Source organism: Stegodyphus dumicola, chromosome 4 (assembly GCF_044657685.1).
Source record: "Stegodyphus dumicola isolate Sdum_Otavi_A_Nest chromosome 4, ASM4465768v1".
In the NCBI taxonomy this organism is placed as follows: Eukaryota; Metazoa; Arthropoda; class Arachnida; order Araneae; family Eresidae; genus Stegodyphus; species Stegodyphus dumicola.
Window position 1 is genome coordinate 243,810,787 of NC_140771.1, and position 22,630 is coordinate 243,833,416.

Here is a 22,630-nt window from a genome sequence, read left to right on the forward strand (position 1 = left end):
ATTGTAAAGTCAACTGTATATGACATAAGCAAAAAGAAAAAGGAACTTTTTGAATTTTTTCTCGATTCCGACACCCCACTTGCGATGTATAACAGAAAACGGGTTCGTTATGCTAAAAGTGACGATTATGCCAAAATGATGATTGAATGGGTCAGACAGTGTCACAGCGAGGGCACGCCATTGATGGGTCCAATGCTAATGGCTCAAGCCAAAATATTTCATGAAGAAATGAACTTAAACACTGAGTGCACATATTCGACAGGTTGGTTAACCAAATTTAAAAATCGCCATGGTATAAGACAATTATAAATTTCAGGGGAAAAAGCTTCAGCTGGTACTGCAGCTGCTGAATAATTTGCAGATGAATTCATTGAACTCATTGCTAATGAACAATTATCTCCAGAAAAAATTTACAGTGCTGATGAAACTGGTCTTTTCTGGCATTATGTACTGTGAAATATCTTGGCAACCTCTACAGAAAAGGCTCCAGTTGGTGTCAAAGATTCCAAAACGAGACTCAATTTTAGCATGCAGGAATGCACAAGTGCAAATTTTTCGTAATCGGAAAACATGTACGACCTCGAGCATCTAAAGGAGTAACGATTTTCCCTGTTATATATCATGCAAATAAAAGAACATGGATGACACAAGCATTGATGAATAATTGGTTTGAAAATAATTTTATACCCGAGGCTCGGCGACATTTAAATTCGGTTGGTTTACCTGATGACTCCAAAATAGTCCTGATTGTTGATGACTGTTCGGCACATATTTCACTTGAAGTTTTAGTGAAAAACTCTCTAAATTGTACGTCTATCATTCAGCCTATGGATATGGGAATAGTGCACACGCTGAAATGCAAATATAAAGTAGCATTTTTAAAATCTATATTAAATTTCAATGGCAAGACTATTCAAAACTTTTTGAAATTTTTTAGCATAAAATCTGCTGTGTGGAGCATCGCAAGATCGTGGAAGGATGTGTCTCCAGATACGTTAAAAAATGCTTGGCATAATTTATGGCCAGCTACCATATTTCATGGTGAGGATGATGAAGATGATAGTTGCAAATTTGAAGTTTTTCGGACATAGAAAACTAAAGGTAAAAATTTTCAGTTATTGGATTTTGTAAAGAAATGTGAAGAAGCAGTAATAAATGAAGATGATATAACAGAAGTTTTTCATTGCGACAACAATGCCCCAATCACCAACCAATTAATGGACGGCGAAATCTGTAGTATGGTTCTAGATCCAGAAAATACCTCTTCCGATAGTGAAGAAAGTGACAGAGAGGTTATTGAAAATGAAAAAATTTCGATTGACAAGTTAGTCAGTATTCTCGATATAGCAATTACAGGATTTGAACAGTGGAACTTTGTAGCTGAACAAGAAATTATGTCTGTTTATAGAATTAAAGAGAAAATACTAGCACAGAAAACAAAGCAACTTAAACAACTTACATTGAAAGAAATGTTTAATAAAGTAAACAAATAAATATTAAACTTTTTTTTATAAATTTTGATGCCCTTTACATCATAATTGCTCTTTATTTCATAAATTATGGTTTCATATTTTTAATTGTATAATTTCTGCATGCCATCTTACTAAATTTAAATTGATGATCTATAATCCGGAAAAAAACCCTAATCCAGAATCGCCCAAGTTCAGATTACGGACTTTGTACTGTATCATGAAAATCAGTATTTGGAAATTACTGTCATGAAATAGATTAATCCACTTTAATTAATTCATGATTCAATTCATTTTATTTTTCAGTTATTCAAATTGTTCTTTATATATTTGTTTCTTAATAAGATATTTAGAAAAATTAGTAATTTTAGAAATATTTTATACTGAAATTAGTTGTTACTGCATCTGCACATGTAAAGCAATTAGAAATTTCACTAAAATTTTATTTTTATTATTTATGTAAAATATTTCTAAAATTAGTAATTTTAGAAATATTTTATACTGATATTAGTTGTTACTTACTGCATCTGCACATGTAAAGCAATTAGAAATTTTACTAAATTTTTATTTTTATTATTTATGTATGTAAGATAGAAAATATGTAAAGCAAAATTATAATTTTAACATGCTACTCTTCATTTTAATTTAGCCCTTTCTCCTTTCTGACCTGAAAAGAAGTAACTGCTGAAAAATCTCTATAAACTGTGTCAGTTCAAAATTAATCAGTTACTTATATAAATGCTTTAATGAATCATGATAAAGCATATGAAATGATATGGTGCAATTTGCATGCATTGTAATGATCAGTTTGCACGTATTATGTTTCATAATCAAGATGTGCTTCTTAAGAATTGTTTTGTCCAGGAATAATGTTAACTTGGCACCATGGCTAACATTAGGTATTGCAAATATGTAGTTATGCATCTACGCACTGTTATCATCTACAACATTGGCCATGATTCGAAGGTAACTGTATCTTTTCCATAAAATCATCACATATATATGTAATATTTTGGCAGGCAGGCACAGGAATGACAAAGCTTGACAATATATCTACGTCAGAGTCCGTGCATTGTTATGGCTGAGTAGAAGGTTCCGATAAGAAGTATTTAGCTTTTTAAATTCCACATCTTTATTCAATTCTCACAGCAGACCATTTTTCCTTTAGATGAAATTCTCCAAATTACATATTCAATAGTGATTTAAACTAAGTAAGATTAAATTTAGACTTTCTATGTCATGACTGTTTTAACAAAAGGAAGAAAAAGATGGGATGAGCAGCAGCAAAGTCTTGTAGCAGTGGTAGAAGAAAGCAGTCTGACGAAAAATGCCACGCACACAAGTATTTATACCAGCAGTTATATAACATGCCAGAATGTTCTCGAAAGTACTGGTCGAGGGGGAAGATCCTGAAATTGCAGAATGTTAATTCTAGGTTGCCTGTTCGCGCAAGCAAAGCCATTGTATTTTTTACATTTTACATATATACATACATATGTGCATGCACACCCGTGTGCAAAACTAAGAGAATTTTCAAATTATATCTGTTTTTACAAAAAGTATTGAACCAAAAGTAGTAATTATGCCCCCAAAGAATTATGCAAATACTCAAAGACAATGTAAGTGAATGAAGGGGTTTGGGCAATTTGTGTGCTCCTACTCCTTCACAACACATGCCATGTTTCTCACAAGAGTTGGATAAATTTTATAAGATATCGGGTAAAATGCATAGCCACAAACATTTGGATGATGGAATGAGATAGAGAATTATTGGTAAGATTGGAAAGAGACCAGTCAGAAACAGAGATAACTACAAAACACAGTGTTGTCTCCAATTTGTGGAACGAGTTTCAAGACATTGTATCTATGTCGAGAGAACCTGGACATTGTCAACCAAAATGCACAACAATGAATGAGGGTCGTTATTTGGTACTTTCACTGCAATGACACAAGACTGCTACAGCTTCTAGTTCTTACGTGAGCTGTATGTTGTCATTGGAACCCGATTTTCACAGTCTGCAGCTGCTGAGGTCTTCATGAAATGAAGTTCAAAATGTTGCTGGAATATTTAGTCATGGTAAACTTTTCAAATGGTTATTCAACTCCACATCCAAAATGCTGCGACTCATTTGAAGAACTGCAAATTGTTTAAATAATAAAAAATGTGCTTTTCTTAACACTTTTTCTTTCACTTTTCTAAACATTTAGGTATGCACTGGTGAATGTAACTTTTGGCATGCGTAATTAGCATTATTGCTTATGTTCAACTGTAAGTTTCCTTCCCCCCGTTTTCGCACACACACACACACACTTTGATGTATGTATGAATTTCAATAGAAAGAAATGAAGTTGAAATCCCAATGGTATGCCCCTTGCAGTTTTTATTTTATGAGCTAAAGTAATTAAAGGGAAAAAATAGGGAAAGAAAGTTTTTGTAAATGTAAATTGGGCTTTGCCTATTTCTGCAGAACGTACAGTACCTTAACTATTATCTCAAGGTGATATTTGATAGTGATGGTGAAAATAAAGATGCATCAAAACCATTTAATGAGAACTATAAGCATTAGAACTTTCAGAGATGTATTAAAAACCTTTATTTCATGTAGGAATTAAATAGCAGCTAAAGTTCACATTGTTACGTAGACTTAAAAGAAGTTTTTCCATTTTTAATTGTATATGCATTTCAATTTTTAATTGTATATGTAACCAGTTACTTTTTTAAAACAAGAGGAAAATAAATGAGTAAATATGTTTTAATCAATCCCTAAGTGGCATGGTACAAAGAAAGGTACAATGCCATTATCAAGCACATTGCATTGTACAAAGAAAATAATGCTGCAGGCATGAGTAAATGTGGAATTACTTTTAATAATAATATATTGCACAATTATTTCAAAAGTTTATTTATCATGCAGTATTGTGCATCTAATCCACAAATAATTTATGTAAAATTACATTGTTGCATGAAATGGAATTTCATCAAGATATTTTTAATTAGTTTTTGTTATGTGCAAATTAAAATAACTCATTTTTTTTAGAAATGTCATTCTTCAGAAGAGGAAGTTGAATTGTCAGAGGAGGACCACTATGATGGTAAAGTAATTTCTCTAAACATTGTATTCTCATTAACTCAATAAGTATAAAACGTAATATTTTTATCTTGAAAATTATGTGCTAGATTTTATAAGTTAATAATATTTAACACATAGGTTTTAAATGTTTTTGCTTCTTTAAAGTATAATTCATGTTATATTGTATTAATAAAATATTGTACTAAATCTTTAAAATGGCATAAAAGAAGGTGTGTATGTGTACATTTATACACTGTAGTTAAAAAAAAAAAAAAAAAAAAAGACTAATCCAAAGTATTAAAAAGCCTTAAAGTATTAAAAATTCTGATGAATATTAAACCTAAAATAAAATATTAATCAAATATACCAACTTTAATATATATTGGTAATCTATATTTTACCTACAGATGTTTTTTTCGCTGTACATATGCAAATCACAAAGAATAATATTTATTGCTGAAAAACATACCCATCGTTTCCCTTAACGTTCCAAATGGCCAACTCATATATATTATTTCAAAAATATTTGTGATGGTACTCTTAAGTAAACAGACAAGTATCTCAAAATATGTTTACACAATTGTGGTAGCATACATATTTGTGAAAAATGCGTCAAAGTACGATCCCATTTTAGAATTAAAATCAAAATATCATTTACTCATGGTCTTTTGGGCAAGTTTAAAATTAGTAGGCCAAACCCTTCTCAGCTTTGAAGATTAGTGCTCATTGAAGTCTTATGTTGATGGCGATGAATGCCTGATTATTAATGAAATTAAAATACACTGGAAGAAAAACTGATTTAAATTATGGCTGAACACTTAAATATCAGATATTATCCTTCTACAAGGCTAAGCTGTCATATAGTATTTTTGCATATATACCCATTTAAATCTTAAAAATGAAACCTTCCGAGAGCAGATGATATTCCAAAAAATAGAGCAAAATGAGAAAATTTGAAAAGTAAAAGAAAATAAATGTTTGTTGTACCTATTATAAAATAAGAATGATAATATAGCAGTTCTGTGTTTCTCTGCAAACTTTGATCTTTCATAATATTTGCAATTATGTATTATATAATGCATACTTGCCAACCTATGACACTCAAAAATCAGGAGATTTTTTAAAGAAATTGGGAGATTCTTCACAATGTTAAAAAGACTTTAAATGATTAAAATATAGTTTTTAATAATCAATTAATTTTAAATACTAACTAATTCTTAAATGCAAGCAACGCAAAAATACCTTACACATAAAAAACATTTTTATTACTTGCATCGTTTAAGAAAACAAAAAAAAAAAAAAAAAAACTTTAATCAGTTTTCTTACAAATGTTAAAAATTTTGTTCATAGCAATTGCCACGTAGGCCTGCTTTCGCTAATAAAAGTTTTTCTAATGTGTCATCACGAATATTAGATCTAAATTTAGTCCTTGTTTTCGCAACAACACTGAAAATCCTCTCGCACTCTGCATTACTATGGGGAACTGTTAAGATGGCCAACATAATTCTAGACAGTTCACTATATTTCAAAATTCCATTAGCATCTTTCAGTTTTCTAATTAAACTCCACTGGGTGTCAATCTTAGCTGATTTTATAACTTCATCCAAGTTCTCTAATTGTAAACTGCTGTTATGCAGCTGTTGGAACTGTTTCAATTTTTCCTTCTTTTTAGAACTCCTTTCAAGATAATAATAAATATCAACAATGTGTTCACCCACATTTATTGGTAAAGAAGCTGCCCTTTTTTCAGCTTCTAAATTTAAGGGGTGACAGGTGCACCTCATAATCTGCAAATCTGAATTTTCCTAAGATGCCTGCAACACCAGTATTCAAGCCTACCAATACTGGTGTATTATCGGCACCAAGTGCTAAGCAATTATCCAGAGGGACTACATTTTCTTTTAAAGTTTTAATAATTAGCTGTGGTATATTAAAGCCTGTCAAATGTCCTTCTAAAGTGGGGACAGAAAGTAAACTGCACTCAATTTCTGAAGACTCTGGATTATAAAAAGAAACAACAATTGGATACAGTTTTGAATTGGTATTATTGCTTCCATCCATAGAGAGGCAGAACGGAGCTGTTTTATTGCAATCAATAACTGATGATTTATTTTTCAAACCCATTTCTTGAACAATTGCACCTGTTTTGGTTCTTGCACTTGAATATTTCTTAGGGATCTCACTATCGGGAAACATTTTTCTAAATAAAGCTGCAGCGTGATCGGATGCATTCAGTGGCAGGTTGTACTTCTGCAAAAAGGCAGAGAACAGACATTCTGCATTAATAACTTTTCGGTCCTCTGTTTCTGAAGAAAAATTTAATTTTCCGGTTTTTTTTTTTTTTTTTTTTTTTTTTTTCAATACAACTCATGTTGTCCTTGTGTTTTTGTGTACGCAGATGTTTGAGAACATCTGCCCTTCCACCATGCGAAATAAAAAAATCGCAAGGACACGCAAATTTATTACATTTCCTTGAGGAAATAATGGAAGGAAAGTCAACTGTGTAGGATTTTTGAAACGTACACGAGTATTTCACCTTTCTCGCAGACATAACAAAAGATGATAATTTCTAAAACTATTTCCCGAAAGCATGTGTACTCACAAAACTCAGGACAAAATGACCGAAATAACTAAAGAACATCCAAATAACAGCTTGCGTTGTCCTCATTGGCTAACATGTGCCAGATGACACGCAGTGGAGCACGATGCCCATTGGAGAACTGGAGAACGACCTTTCTGGATACATATATGCTCTCACTCACAAAGCAGAAGTTATCTAATTCGCAAGGTTTTGTTTTAGATATAAGCTAGAGAAAATTCAATTGCTTTCAGACGTCCAAAATCACTTTTTTTTTTTTTTTTTTTTTTTTTTGTTCATGTAACAAAGCATTAAGCCAAGTTCCATAAAAATCATGAGAAATTTTAAGAATAAGAAAAAGTCGGGAGAAATATATTGTAAATCGGGTTGGCGGGAGAGTGGTCGAAAATCGGGAGAGTTGGCAACTCTGATAATGTAATGGAATAAACTAATATTCCTGTGTACATTTAAATAAAATATCAATATTTCACCAATACAGAAGGTCCAAAGAAAATGCAAAAGGCAGACCATTTCCAAATAAGCAGTTACAGATGTTATAAGTCTCTCCCTTGTTCTAGTAACTTGGACATGCTAACTAAAATAAAATTATTTACGATATTTTTTGCGGAAATTTGAGGAAATTATCAAATCTGATTCTTTAATGAGAAGCAAAATAAGCAATCAAAACATGATCGAATTATTATAAATCTACAGTAATTTTAACATGTATGAAGCTGACTAAAATAAAATTATTTACAATAATTTTTAATGGAAATTTGAGGGAATTGTCAAATCTGACTCTTTAATGAGAAGCAAAATGAACAATCAAAGCATGATCTAATTATTATAAATTTACATCTAGAAAAGCATTAACATGCAGTAATTAATAATTATCATCAGATATAAATGAATCATGAAATGCATCACCTTTGACATAAGCATGATTACTTTCGTGTTTGATGGCATTTCTATCACATGCAAAAAATTATACATTTGTCTAAAATTTTCTATAGACGTTGAGATATATTTCAAGACAACGCCTTTAGAATTGCTCAAATACTGCATATTGCTACATTGAGGGCATTTGTTACTCATTTTATTAGTATTGTGAGATTATATTTTATAAAAAGCATAAATCATTATGCAAAAGATGTTTCTAGATGCTATGCAAAACGTTTTCCCACCAGTGACAAAATATTTCAATCATGTCCGTAAGTGCATGTTCAGATATTTGTACAACTTCTTTCCCTCTGTTATTTCAAGCTTGAGTTTAAAGACTATAAACAAGGTATATCTCGATGCATTTGGCATATTTTGATCAAGCAAATCTAGTATTTATCAAGAAATAACAGAAATTTATCTTATCCTTCTTTGTACTGAAGCAGTCGATTTTATATCCAGTAAATCTGTAAATAGCAATTACTAAATGCTGGTGCACTTCTGAATACCAAATTCATAAAAGGCAATGCTGTATATTTTTGCATATGGTTTTATTTTTAACCATGGTCTTGATGTTTTAAAAGAACTCGAGTTCTTTCAGAATTTGTTTAGGTATAGATTTCATGTATCTTCTATACAACCTTAATTTACCTTTTAACATTACAATACAATTTCCTTTACAGCTTCATACATTGCTTCTTTTTCTTTATTTACATTTGATAACAGATAATGCTGTACAGTTTTCTTTTTAAATTTCTTCATAGTAAAATAAGATCGGATAACTTTCTTTAATTTTACTGACAATGATACAATCACTTTTATTCAGCTGGACATGTCTGTTTTACTCTGAGTAAATCTTAACGTGTACAATGTGTCATTGTTCTATTCTAAAATAAAAGAGGTGCGAGTGTGTATGGAGTTTCCTTTCGAACTTCTATATGCTAGTGTTATGCCTAAAATTTAACTTATAAAACCAAAATAGAAAATGTATCAAGAAATATATAAAAATATTTTAACACATTCACTGCCATTGATGTGCTAGTGCATAAGAATGATACATTTCATATGTCAGCAATGCTCTTGAGACATTGGTGGACTATCATAAGTTATATGTTTTATTTCTAGTGTGGGATTGAAAGTTGAACAAAGAAGTTGTTTAAGCATGATAGTGAAGCACTTTTTTTATGTATGCTTTTAAAATGGAAAACAGTACAATTATGGCAGGACCTTCACAGCCACAGAAAAGGAAAGTAATTGAAAAATTGAATGATGTGGAAGTATTAGCATTATTGGAAAAGAGTGACCTTCCTATTATGAGAACACAGATGATGAAGACTACATTGGGGTTCTCCTTGCGAATCAGGAGGTATCAATATTGCTGTGGACACCGTAGAAATGTAAGATTGTGGGAGACAGAAGACAACAATGCATCTTAACAATTATTGACAGTTATGCATGGACACCATGTATGAATGCCATGACTGCCCACACAAAAATGGATATTGCTTGAACTGCTGTAAAATATACCTTAAGTGATAAAGTAGTAATACAGTACCGTTTTTTACACATATGCATCTTTTTTATAAATTTCATTTTCCTTTGACATTTTGAGATAATGGGGAAAACTCAACAATGTCAAAATCTGAATTTTGTGCTTGCTATATGAAAAGACTTTATATATTGTCCAATTACACATTTTATTTCTTTAAAACTGAGCTTATTAATTGTGTTAACACATTTTATTTCTTTAAACTTATGGAGTTTGTCAATAATTTCTTAGATTAATGATCAGACGCACTAGAGCATCAGTAGCACATGGACTTAATGTACTGCTGATGCTGTAGAAGGTCGGGGGAAAATATTACACTAAACATAAAAATAAAACATATTTCCATTTGCCAGAATTTACTTGTAAAATATAAGGAACACTTTTAACCATTAAAACATTATTTTGTAATCCAGCTTTCAAGGATGAAAATATAATTTTCAGTGGCAGCAAATGTGTTAAAGAAACTTGGTATAGAAATATAAACATTTATTCCTGATTAATATAAAAATAATAAGCAGAAGTGAGCCATGAAGTTGTATAGTTATAAATTCATGCATATCCTTCCATGCTATTTTTAATATTCTTATTTATGATTTCGTGACAGATGCTGATACATCTCATAATGTTTCCATATTGAAGAATGCAAAGATTGAACTCCAAGGACATATAGGTGTAGTTATTGCTGCAGACTGGCTTGCCGGAGGTGATCAAGTGATTACCGCTTCCTGGGATCGAACAGCTAATGTTTATGACGTGCAAACGGGGGAGCTTGTAACACAGTTAGTAGGTAAGGCCAAAATTATTGTATTTCTTTAAAATGTTAAAATCTATTACATTTTTGTTGTACTGTTAAGAAAATTGTTTAGTCACATATAAAGTAAACATTTTAACTTGAAACATTTTTTAACTTCAACTTCAGTGATTAAATAAACAAACTGTGTAATACCTGGATTATGGTCGTAGTCTTGATGTTTTTAAATAACTTAAATCAGTTTCAAAATGTTTTGAGATTCAGATTTCATGTATCTTTTGTGCAATCTTAATTTATTTTTTATTAGTACAGTGCAGTTTCCTTTATAAATTTAGTATAATATTTCATGCATTGCTGTTCAGCATTAAAAAGATATGCTTTCTTATTATCTGCACCCCCACCATAAAGTTAAAAAAATGCATCCCCCCCCAGATAGTTTTCCATTTTTCTGGATATGGCACGGAATTGTGGTCCCTACAATGTGAATTTCAGCATTTTAATTATACAAGTGGATTACATACTGTAGTTTTCATTGTCTTCGGTGAAATTTCGGATTTAGCTTTCTGCATGCATACAGTGCGTGGTTCATTTAAAAGCATCATGCATTTTTTTGCCCCCTTCTCATTTTAGGATTTTGGTGCCGGCTCTTGTGTTCAATGCCAAGTTTGTGCAATTCTCTGATATTTTTTAAGCGAAAATCAATCACTGTATAGATTGGGAAAGCAACAGTGGGGGGGGGGGGGGGGGTAAAAAAAAAGAGGAATGTGCAGGCCTTATACAGAAAAAGAAGAATGTAAAAAAATAGGTGGAACTGGATGTAATAGATGTAAAATAATTAATTTGGAAATAGATGTAAAAATACCCAAATAAATGTTTCTCTATAAGTTCACAAAATGCTGTTCAAAATTTCCTACAAGTTCATGACTTTTCGGTGAGGGTGTGGATAATTGATTAATGTGAAAGACCAATATAATTATGCAAAATGATTTTTTTAATATAAAATGAATTGTTTAGGACATGATCAAGAGCTTACAAATACCTGTACCCATCCTATGCAACGTCTTGTCGTGACATCTTCCAAAGACACAACATTTCGTTTATGGGACTTCAGAGAAGCAATACATTCTGTTAGTGTGTTCCAGGGTCATACAGAGTAAGTGATAATGATGTTATCTTCTCTCAAAACAGTAAATGTACATTTTTTATTCACATTTACAGGCATAATTAGGAAATAAATATGAGTTTTGTAGAATAATTTGGTAAAAATTATAATAAATAAATATTTAGGCACATATTTATAATTAAAGTAGGAAATATATTTTTCTGATTGTATTTTCACATATTTTATTTCAAGTAATTATCCAAAACCACAAATGAAAATTTTCTGTGGAAGCAGCTTCAATTGTACTAAAATGCTAACTGAAATTTAACTGTGATTTTCAACTATATAAATACTTACTTTGGGAATAATGGATGGATTGTATAATACAAAGAAATTTTAGGATTAATTTTTGTTTCCCTGCTATCGTGAAGGACTATGTTTTGTGAATGTCTACAATTTATTATTATTTGTATATATTAATGTGCTATTAATTTTTAAATCTGTATATAGGTATACGAGGGATATTCAGAAAGTAAGGAACGTTTTGGAATTAAAAAGAAACCAAATACAAGAGAAAAAAAAATTATTATATGCATCAGAGAAAGCGGCTAAAATTCTACTTTTCTGCATACTCACCAAACAAATTGAGGCACTTATCATAGCGGTGGGCAAGCTTTGAAATTCCTTCGTCATAGAATTCTGCCACCTGCAATCTCAGCCACTCAGTGATGCGCACCCGCTGCGCTCCTTGTCGTCATCAAAGTGCTGTGTTGCTAGCCAGTTCTTCATTCTTGGAAACAAGTGAAAATCACTAGGTGCAAGATCGGGACTATAGGGCGGATGAGGAAAAACCTCCCATTTAAATGAATTAAGGAGTTCTTGAGTGCGGTTTGCCGTGTGAGGTCGGGCATTGTCGTGCAAAAACAAATTTTGGACGTCAACTTTCCTCGGCGCTTGTTTTGAACTGCTCTCCTAAGGTTGCGCAAAGTTTGACAGTACCGGTCAGAGTTTATTGTGGCACCACGTTCGAGAAAATCAATCAAAAGCACACCTTGCCTATCCCAAAACACAGTTGCCATAATCTTCTTTGGTGACAAGGTTTGCAAACATTTTCATGGTCATTGAGGAGTTTGTGTGCCCCCACTGCATGGACTGTAATTTTGTCTCTCAATTCACGTGTCTCACCCACGTCTCTTCACCAGTTACGATTCGATCCAGTAATGAATCCCCATGTATATCATATGCCTCCAGAAATGTCAAAGCTGCCCCCATTCGCTGACCTTTATGGTGGTCTGTAAGCAATTTCGGCATCCATCTCGCACAAAATTTGCGGTAGCCTAGCTTTTGTGTGACAATTTCAAGCAACAAAGTCCGGGAAACTTGTGGAAAACTAGGCAAAAGCTCCGTTATTGTGAAACAGCGGTTTTCACGAATCTTTTTCATCAACTTTAGCGACCAGTTCGTCAGTCACAATGCTAGGGTGTCCACTCTTCTCTTCATCATGAACGTTAGTTCAGCCATTTTTAAACTTGAATGCACCATTTCTGAATTGAACTTTCATTCATTACGTTGTTTCCGTACACTTCACACACTTGCCGATAAATTTCCATAGGTTTTAGCCAACAAAAACCGTATCACAGACCGCACCTCACAACTAGCGAGATTTTCAATTACAGCGCACGTTTTAAATTTTAATATCAAAAAAACAGGCAGCGTGGAAATGTTCCCATTGTGATGGCTGGATGCCAAGCACACAAACACAAAAATATATGTGATCGGCGCGCGCCTAGCGACGTCAGACAGAAACGTTCCTTACTTTCTGAGTAGCCTACATATAAAGATGTTAGAAATAAAAACATTAATTAAATCAGTTGCTCCTAATATTGTTAATTTATATACAGTTGCTGAGTTAATACAACTATCAAAAATATAAGACCCTAACTGTGTCCAAGTGGATGAAACCACTGAACACTAGCGGTTTGATCCTGGTGGATGGGTACTTTTGCATAACTTGAAGGCAAACCATGTACAATGTGAGTGCAAGCCAGTTCCTTTAAAAAGTCTTCCAAAAATGCAACTTTCCCTTTATAACTCTCGTGTACTTTATTTATTATTAATTATTATTATTAATAATAGTTTGATTGTTTAGTTGATTATGATACACATAATAAGATGACCAAATAAATTATAATGTGTAGCTTTCATTAAAACAAATTATTACAAATAACTAAATCCATTCCCCCCCCCCCTTTTTTTTTTTTTTTTTTAACAAAAAGAACAGTGGAATATTCCAAAATTAATCTCAGTAAATGTGAGTTGTATTCATTTACACAAAAAGATAAATGAAAACTTCCTAGAAAATTTAATAATTAAAATTAGGAAGGAATAACTGAATTATCTCTTTTTTTTTAATGTTCTCATTCTTCTGCACAGTATATTAATAGTCAATTTTTGTGTGTGTGTGTTTAGAATAGCACAACTTTTATTTTGTAGTGGGTGGGAATTTTACTTTATTCACAAATTTTTTGTTTTTAAAATGCATCTGCAGAATATTGTTATGTCTCAATCTTCAATTGTTTATACCGAAGATTATATGTATGTGTTTAAAATGGAAAACAGTACAATTATGGCAGGACCTTCACAGCTGAAGAAAAGGAAAGTAATTGAAAAATTGAACAATGTGGAAGTATTAGCATTATTAGAAAAGAGTGATCTTCCTATTATGAGAACATGATGAATTATTATGCATGACGAAACTATTATGAACATGAACATACGATGAAGACTACATTAGCTACATTAGACACCAAGTGAATCAGAAGAAGGGATCAATATTGCTATGGACACCTTTTAACCCTTTGAAGGGCACCAAATATACCAGTTGTTTGTCAATTTTTTAACCTCCTAAAAATGCTAATTTTTTGACACCAAAAGCTATAATCATAAGTTTCTAGTGTTTCCTTTCGATTCTAAATGGCAGCACCACCCTATGAATGTTCAATATTTTGAAGTTATGAGATTAATGCACCTCGTTCCAAGGTATCATGTTTGAAGATTGATGTATTCTGTTGGAGGGGAAGAAAAAATTCAAAATCTGCAAATATATGACGTACACATGCTGAATTTTATTTACTTCATTTCAGTCAGAAGTGATAATTAAAAGAAGATTATTTATACGATTTTAAAACCCGGCGCCCACACTGAGGATACCATACCAATAGATGGCAGCACCAGTTCTTCTCCTTTACTACTCTGTGACATACGTAGTACATATGCCTATGCCCTAGTACTATTCTGAGATTTTTCAAATGAATTTCTTTAGCACAGTAATTTAAGAAATTCATCAGCAGAAAAACGTTTTCTTATGTTTTGATATTTTTAAAACGTGTATGTATTTCAATTTATTGTTATTCTACGTTTTGTATTAATATTGTTGCTTTAAGTCTTTTGCTAAAGGATTAACAGTTTAAATATATTGTGTTTCAGCTCTGTAACTTCAGCTACATTTGCTAGTGGTGACAAGGTTGTTTCTGGAAGTGATGACAGAACAGTAAAGGTTTGGGACTTAAAGAATATGCGTTCACCTCTTACTACAATAAGATTAGATTCTCCAGTCAACAGGTATTATTTTTTTTTTAATGTACTAGTATTATTTATAAAGCAGACTACTTCAAATGATATATTTAGATGTTAGAGCAAAACAGTTAAAGATTTACTCATGAATGTGATAATAATGAATGCTATACGTGCTCTATGTTCTATATAGAAATTTATTTTAGTAATTACTGCCTCAGCCATCTAATGATAAAAAGCAAATCTAAGTACCTTATATTCTGCCTTATAATGCGAACTTACAGTACAAAAAATAAGATCAAAATTTATGCGTGCACATTATACTTCAGGTGTTAAAATGATAATTCTGAGTTTCACTTCAAATCGCTGTGTGGTGTTGAAGATCCAATACAACATGGTAAAAAGATAATGATGAAGATACAGAACTTTGTACCTTGATTCCAGCATCTGAAGACAAAATTTACGAGTTGAAGAACGAGAGTGCGATGCTGCGCTACAATGTTTATAAGAAAATTTGATTTATGAATAATGCAACGTACGTGTAAATTTTGTAGGGCACTGTTTAAAACACCTAATGCATGGTATTACCATATTGTTGTTTCACTCGTATATCATATAACATCATTCATAAACTAATTTATGTATTATAAAATGCTTTGCGTAACTGCAGGTATTATGTTCCTGTCGACATTCTGTTCAACTTTTGCTCCTCCATCAGGTTGTGGGGGAACACAGATTTTCCGGAACTTCAGATGCTTGTGATGAGCAGTTGGTGTAATGCCCAACGTGAGCTGAATAGTTTCCATCATCCACTGTCGGAGGACAAAATGAGCCTGTCCTGCCGTCTTGTTTATTCCATTCAAACAAATCAGCATGCGACATACTGTATTTGCCATACACAACAGACATGAATTTCTGACAATCCTTTCGCAGTCAAAAAACAGACTACAGCATGATGTTTCAGTTTCCCAGCCACCATAGTGATGACAGATGTGCAGACAGCTCGCTGACCTCATTTTGAGCACGTCTAACAGACAAATGACACAGCAGCGAGCGTTCGCGCTGTTCCTTCCCGATTCTACACAAACTTACCTGTATTACGAAATTCCGTGCCATGCTCATTATATATAGTCTGTCTCGTTTTCATTAGACTGCCCCTTATACATTTCAAATATATTAACTTTTTATTGTTATTATTATACATACACTGAACTGTTGGAGAAACTGAAGCCTTTGAAATAATTTTATTACTGTTACCTAATACATGCAAGTATCTTTATATTCATTCATCTATTCCTAGGTTAGCAGTTTCAAACCAGCATGTCATAGCAATTCCACATGATAACAGACATGTACGTCTGTTTGATCTAAATGGTGTTCGTCTTGCAAGGCTACCTCGAAGTAACAGACAGGTATAATATTTTTTCTTATTATTGTTATTCTACGTTTTGTGTTAATATTGTTGCGTTTCTATAGGCTTACGAATTTAGAGTGATTGATGACAGCATTTGATGAGGAAACAGAACATGATTTATTAGCTAATATTACTCAGGATAGTTTTAAAAACATGTTTACAGTCGTTGAAAAACTACGACAAGCATGCTAAAACAATCAGCAACACAGGCTATAATAAGTAACTAAAGTATAGTAAAGCATTACTCTCAAAGCTTAACACACTCAAGATAAAACGATGATACACTCTTGATAAAACTCAGGATGCACTCCCAATACACTGCTACGCCGTGTACAGGGTTTATATAGCTTTTGGCTTGTCTTGAAGAACATTCTGGGCCAAACTCATAAGAATTCATTCTAGAATATTCTCCATCCGTCTGCATATTGACAACTTTGTCACCAAATCTAACAACCGTAAACCTGTTTTGCGAGGAAGCTATCTTATCATAGCTGGGCATTTGACTGCACATCTTGGGCAATACAATCCTTAGTCAGAAGCCAAATTCAACAGGTAAGCTGGCAAACAAAGTAAAAGAAAATACAAGAAATAAATATTTACACTATTTACAAATAACTATTTGTAAATTATGATATAGTATAGGGCTAATCTGTCATCATGAACGACGCTAGGTTTGGAATTAGGATATCATGACATCGTTCAGAATGTATAGGAACTTCTGGTGAGAATTGTATAGGAACACTCCCAATAGACTACAGTTTGGGAGAAATACCCTTACAACAACACAGATTCCACAGCCACACCTTGTTGTTTTCCTAGAACTCTTGTGTCGTAAAGGTACTGGGCCCACTACCTCTTCTTCATCCTGTCCGGTGAGATGTTGATCCACTCCCAGGTAAACCTTTGTACTGTTTCCAACTGGGCCTGTAGGTCTTACACGAACTCCTTAGGCGAAGAATGTACATCTGGAGGGCGGACAATGAGTATCTGCGATGGAGAATAGCCTGTGCTCTTGTAGACGGCACTATGATAAACAAGCAGGAACAGACAGCTTGCGATCCCAGTTGTCTTGGTTCTTGGAAACCATAAGCGAGAGGTGGTTCAGAATTGTACAGTTAAACCCTCCCCACCGTGCCATCTGATTGTGGCTGTAACGGGGTCGTCTGAGTTTTTTTGATTTCTAGTAAGTTGCAGAGTCCCTTGAATGAAAGTTCTGAAGTGAAGTTCCTGCCTCTTTCGGAATTAATCTGGAAGGTAGTCTCATACCTGGACAGAACAGGTTTGGGTACGCTTCGGGCCACTTTGTAAAATAATCTATGACAACAAGGATGAATTTGTTGCTATCCGTGATCCATGGTAAAGGTCCAAGTATGTCGAGGGCAGTTCGCTCGAAAGGCACCCCTATATTGTATCTCTGCAGCTTTCTCTGGCTACATCCCTTCGGTCCTTTCTTGGCTGCACAAGCATCAAAAGATCGGCACTACTTCTCTACATCAATTCTCACCGAGCTCCAGAAGTGCTCTCGAACTTTGTTTTTATTAGTATATAGTCAAAATGCCCTCCTGTTGGTCTGCTATCTATTTCCTTCAGAACATCAGGTATTTAGTTTTAAAGAAGCAGCAGCTGCCATTTCTTATTAGTTCCATAGGCGATATTAGACTCCATTTCGGAAGTAGAGTGAATACCAGAGAGCACAGTACCTTTTAAATGTAGAACTGAAGGTGGCAATGGGTTTTCTAGTGCACGATTCCTTCAGCTCTATTATTGGCTTAATGTCAGGATCCGTCAGTTGGTTTTCTCTAACTTTTTCATCACTCTGTGGATCTGGATTGACTGACGTTGAAAATATTATTTGCCAACCCGTACTTAGCCTTGGCTCTTTACCAATGCCTGCAGTATGCAGGACAAGGCTTCCTACATAAAAGCATCCGCATTTTCATGGGAGGAGCCTTTATGCTGTTTTTATCTCAAAGTCATATTCCTGGAGTCTTTGTATCCATCTGGCTATTTGTCTTTCAGGATTTTTGAAATTCAATAGCCAGGGTAGGAAAGCATGATCTGCCTGCAGTAAGAATTTTCTGCCATAGCGACCATAACCAGCAATTCTTTACGTGTAACACAATAATTCCTTTCTGGTTTCGAAAAGCACTTACTCCATATTACTTGCTCTTGACCATCAATCATTTGGGAGAGGACAGCTCTCGTACTTTCATTGCTCACATCCATGTCTAATATATTGTCTGGGAATATGCCAGCATGGATGTACATGTTAATGCCGCCTTCAACTGATCAGAAAACTTTTCACACTCCTCAGTCCATATGAATTTTTGTTTACTTTCTGTTAATTTATGCGGATGCCTTACGATGTTGGAGAACTCCTTCATGAATCTTCTGTAATAGATATAGAGTTCCAGGAAACTCTAATTGTTGAAACATCCACAGGTCCAGTCCTTCACTGCTAACACCTTCGCTGGATCTGTGTGGTGATAACGTGATAGATAGATCCTATATCTATCATCATCAGATAGATGATTTCACTGCGAAACAACTTCCATTTCGAAGGACTAAGCTTGAGGTTGGCTTCTTTCAATTTCTGCCACACCTTCCTGATATTTTCTAGATTTTCCTTGAAATTACAGCTAACTATAATGATGTCATCTAGGTAAACCAGACAAGATTCATTAAATAAGCCTCGAAGCACTGTCTCCTTCAGGTGTTCAAATGTTGCAATGGCATTACAGAGTCCTTGGCTGGTAGTGAACGCAGTTTTCTCTCTATCATCAGAGTGAATTTCAACTTGCCAATATCTACTCTTGAGATCCAGAAAGAAAAACCACTTGTGTCCTGATAGGGTGTCTAGCGTATTGTATATCCCAAGAGAAAGGGGAGTAACTGTCTTTCTTAGTGACATTATTTAATCTCCGGTAGTCAACACAAAATCTTGTCGAGCCGCCTTTCTTCCAGACGAGAACTATGAGATGCCCAAGGACTTGTAGATGGTTCGATGATGTTCTTTTCTTGCATCTCCTTCAGAACATTTCCAACCTCTTCCTGTTTTGTGAATGGCAGATGTCTGGAATTTGCTTGATCGGAGAGTGATCCTCCGTATCAATTTGATGTTGCGTCAGTTTTGTGCAGCCAACATCTCTGGATATTCTACAAAATACGTCTTCAAATTCTCTGTTCCATCTTTGTTCGTGGTTCAAGTGTGCACTCTGCTGAAGTTCTTCCATTAATTTCCCAGCTGGAATTTCAGGTGGGGCTCTGTAAACGCAAGTAACTGGAGTGCATGTTGACTCCGATCAAGCACTTCACCCTTTTGGAAGGTTCTCAGTATCTGGCTAACATTCACCACTCTCGAAAGATCTCCTAATGTCAAGGCCACTAATACATCTCTTGGGCTCTTTTCAGTGTATTCAGTTATTCAGAATTTGAAGCTGTTGTTTTCTATAGATTATTAATAAATTCTGTCATTGGAGAGATGGTGACATCTGTTTTTCATTTCAAACACAGTTACATCCTCCTTTGTAGAGTGCATCTCATATTTAAAGTCCAGTCTGAGTATTAATTCATCCGAGATGGTAGCAACGAAAGCCAAGTGCTCGTAGGTCTCATTTCTGAAGGTAATGGTGATGTTAATTTTACATTCAATCAGAATCTTATCACTTCTCACTGTGTGTTAAGTCATATAGGGTCGAGTCCAGCACAATGTTTTGTTCAATTCCCAAGCTCCATCTGTTCTAACAATGGTTGCATTTGCTCCCATATCTATGATCATCTTACAAGAATGTTTATCCATGTATCCTTCGACAAACAGACCATCTCTGCCGCTCATTGAAGAGATCTGAAAATTTTTCACAGAGGCTGCATCTCTGCCTGGCAACCTCCACCCCATGAGATTGCCACATTTTAGTTTCTCTGGTTTTATTTTGCAGGAGGTCTCTTCCAGTCTTGATTCATGTGACAGTTCCTGAGGAGATGACCTTCCAATCCGCAGTTCCACCACTTAATTGTTTTCTTTCCAGTATTGCTTTTATTCAGCCTTCTTAAATGCAATGTCAATCACCAGTTCTTGAAATCTTTCCATGATTTTCTGCTGGCGAGTTTTCGACTGCAGGCAGCTACAGTCCTTTAAGCACTTTTCCCCGAATCTCACAGTTCCAACGCATTTGAGAGGATGCTGAAGTTTGAAATCTGGTCTTCGGAAAGGACTCCCAAGATGTTTACAGCATCTCCTTGGAGTGATGCAAGTGAGACTTCTTGTGGAAGTCCCACTTACTAAATTCCGCTACAATTGAAAACTGGGCCTTATATGATAATTTTCTATAGTGTCTGCTTGGTTTAATTGCCATATGAGAAGAAACTGTGGAGAACCATGAAATCTTCAGGTTCATTCTTAGGCTGTCTTATTTTTTCAAAACATCTGCTTCTTTCTGGAACTTTCTCAATTTTTGTTCACAGCTTTTATCCACAGCTGTTATTTTTGCTCCAATTTCCTCTTTACCTAATTTTATTTCACTTTCTAACTTCTCTTGTCCTACTTTGATCTCTTACTGTCCGGCTTTTGTTTCGGCTAAAATGTCCATCCAAACCATGTCTTTTCTCCTACAAGGACTTTCACTCTCAAACCCCATTCCTGACGCCAGTTGTTGTGTTTCAACGGGTTTGCAGATTTGGAGTGATTGATGACAACACCTGATGAAGAAACAGAACACGATTTATAAGCCAATATTACTCAGGACATTTCCAAAAACATGTTTACAGTCATTGAAAAACTATGACAAACACACTGACACAGGCTATAACGGTAAAGACAGCTTCACGGCAAAACACTAAAGTAACAGCTCCCGACGTAGTGTGACAGACTCTTGGAGATTAACACACTCAAGAAACTGGACAATACACACACGATGCACTCAATATATTCGATGATGCACTCCTGATAAATGATACTCTTGCATACAAGCAGGGTTTATGTAGCTTTAGGTCTGCCTTCAAGAGCATTCTGGGCCAAATAAGAATTCATTCTAGAATGTTCTTCATCCATTTATGGCATATCACCAATTCTGTCGCCAAATGTCACCAGATCTGGCAACCCTGCCTTTCCTTGCCTTTTTCTGGCAACCGTAAACCCGGTTTGCGGGGAAGCTATCTTACCACAGCTGGGCATTTAGTAACAATATTTTTTGGATTTGTTGCATATTTTAATTATAAATTATTATATAGATTGTATTAACCAAAAATTTTTAATTAACCTTTTCCTATGGCCATTTAATTATCTATTTAACCAGGAAGGATTCGGAAAATAATTCAACAGGTTCTGCTGCTTTTCTACTCCACACTAAGTGGGAAATTTTAATTCCTTTTTAATTTAAATTCCTTATTTAATGGAGTGTAATGTATGGGGTCATGTATGTTACTGACCCCATATCCGGGAAAAGGTTAATAATTTCAAACATTTTAAATGTGCTAAAAAGAAAATTTATTCTGTTTAACAGGGTCATCGAAGAATGGTGTGTTCAGTAGCATGGTTAGATGATGCACATTCAAAACCATGCAACTTGTTCACCTGTGGATTTGATAGACTTGTATTTGGTTGGCGTGTTACATTCCCTAATAAAGATGATACAAAGCTCAACACAGTAAAACCAAACTAAATTAATGTAATTTATGTACTTTGTCAAATGTCATGGGCATTTTTACTGTGATCAGAGAACTGAGATGTTTGAATATTGTTTATGTTATAAAGCAGATTACTGAAATACTGAAACTTCAAAATAGCTAATTAAAAATTTTTATTATTTTTGCATCTAATTTTTAAAAAAATTATGCTTGTTAATGAATGAACTGCATTATGTATTTTCGACTTTGTCATTGTGTACATATTAATTCTAGAATAAAATATGTTCTATTACTCCAAATATTTGGTATTGTAATATTTTGTTGCAATAAAAAATGCCATTGCACTTTTTATCTAAGCATTATTTGTGGTATTCAATACTTTCTTTTATAAATTCAATCAAAAATTTTTTAGCAGATATTTCAAAAGCATGCACATAAAATAACTTAACTCATAATTTTGATTAGATATAGCATATGTTACAATTTTTTTGCACCTGACGCAGCAACATGAACATTTAAACATTATAAAATTATTATTAAAAATTATAACGATGAGTGTACA

At 33.9% G+C, this 22,630-nt stretch overlaps 1 protein-coding gene across 4 annotated transcripts in view; it reads left to right on the plus strand.

Annotated features, from left to right (window-relative positions):
* Positions 1–22,425, plus strand: part of Wdr37 (WD repeat domain 37) — a 205,768-nt gene extending 183,343 nt beyond the window's left edge. For all 4 annotated transcript variants that reach the window (XM_035364361.2, XM_035364370.2, XM_035364385.2 and 1 more), the window contains 6 exons: positions 4,508–4,562; positions 10,211–10,393; positions 11,372–11,510; positions 14,946–15,080; positions 16,333–16,444; positions 21,945–22,425. In XM_035364361.2, coding sequence (XP_035220252.1) covers positions 4,508–4,562; positions 10,211–10,393; positions 11,372–11,510; positions 14,946–15,080; positions 16,333–16,444; positions 21,945–22,103 — 783 coding nt within the window. In that variant the 3' untranslated portion in view covers positions 22,104–22,425. The remainder of the gene's footprint in view (positions 1–4,507; positions 4,563–10,210; positions 10,394–11,371; positions 11,511–14,945; positions 15,081–16,332; positions 16,445–21,944) is intronic.
* Positions 22,426–22,630: the final 205 nt, after the last annotated feature.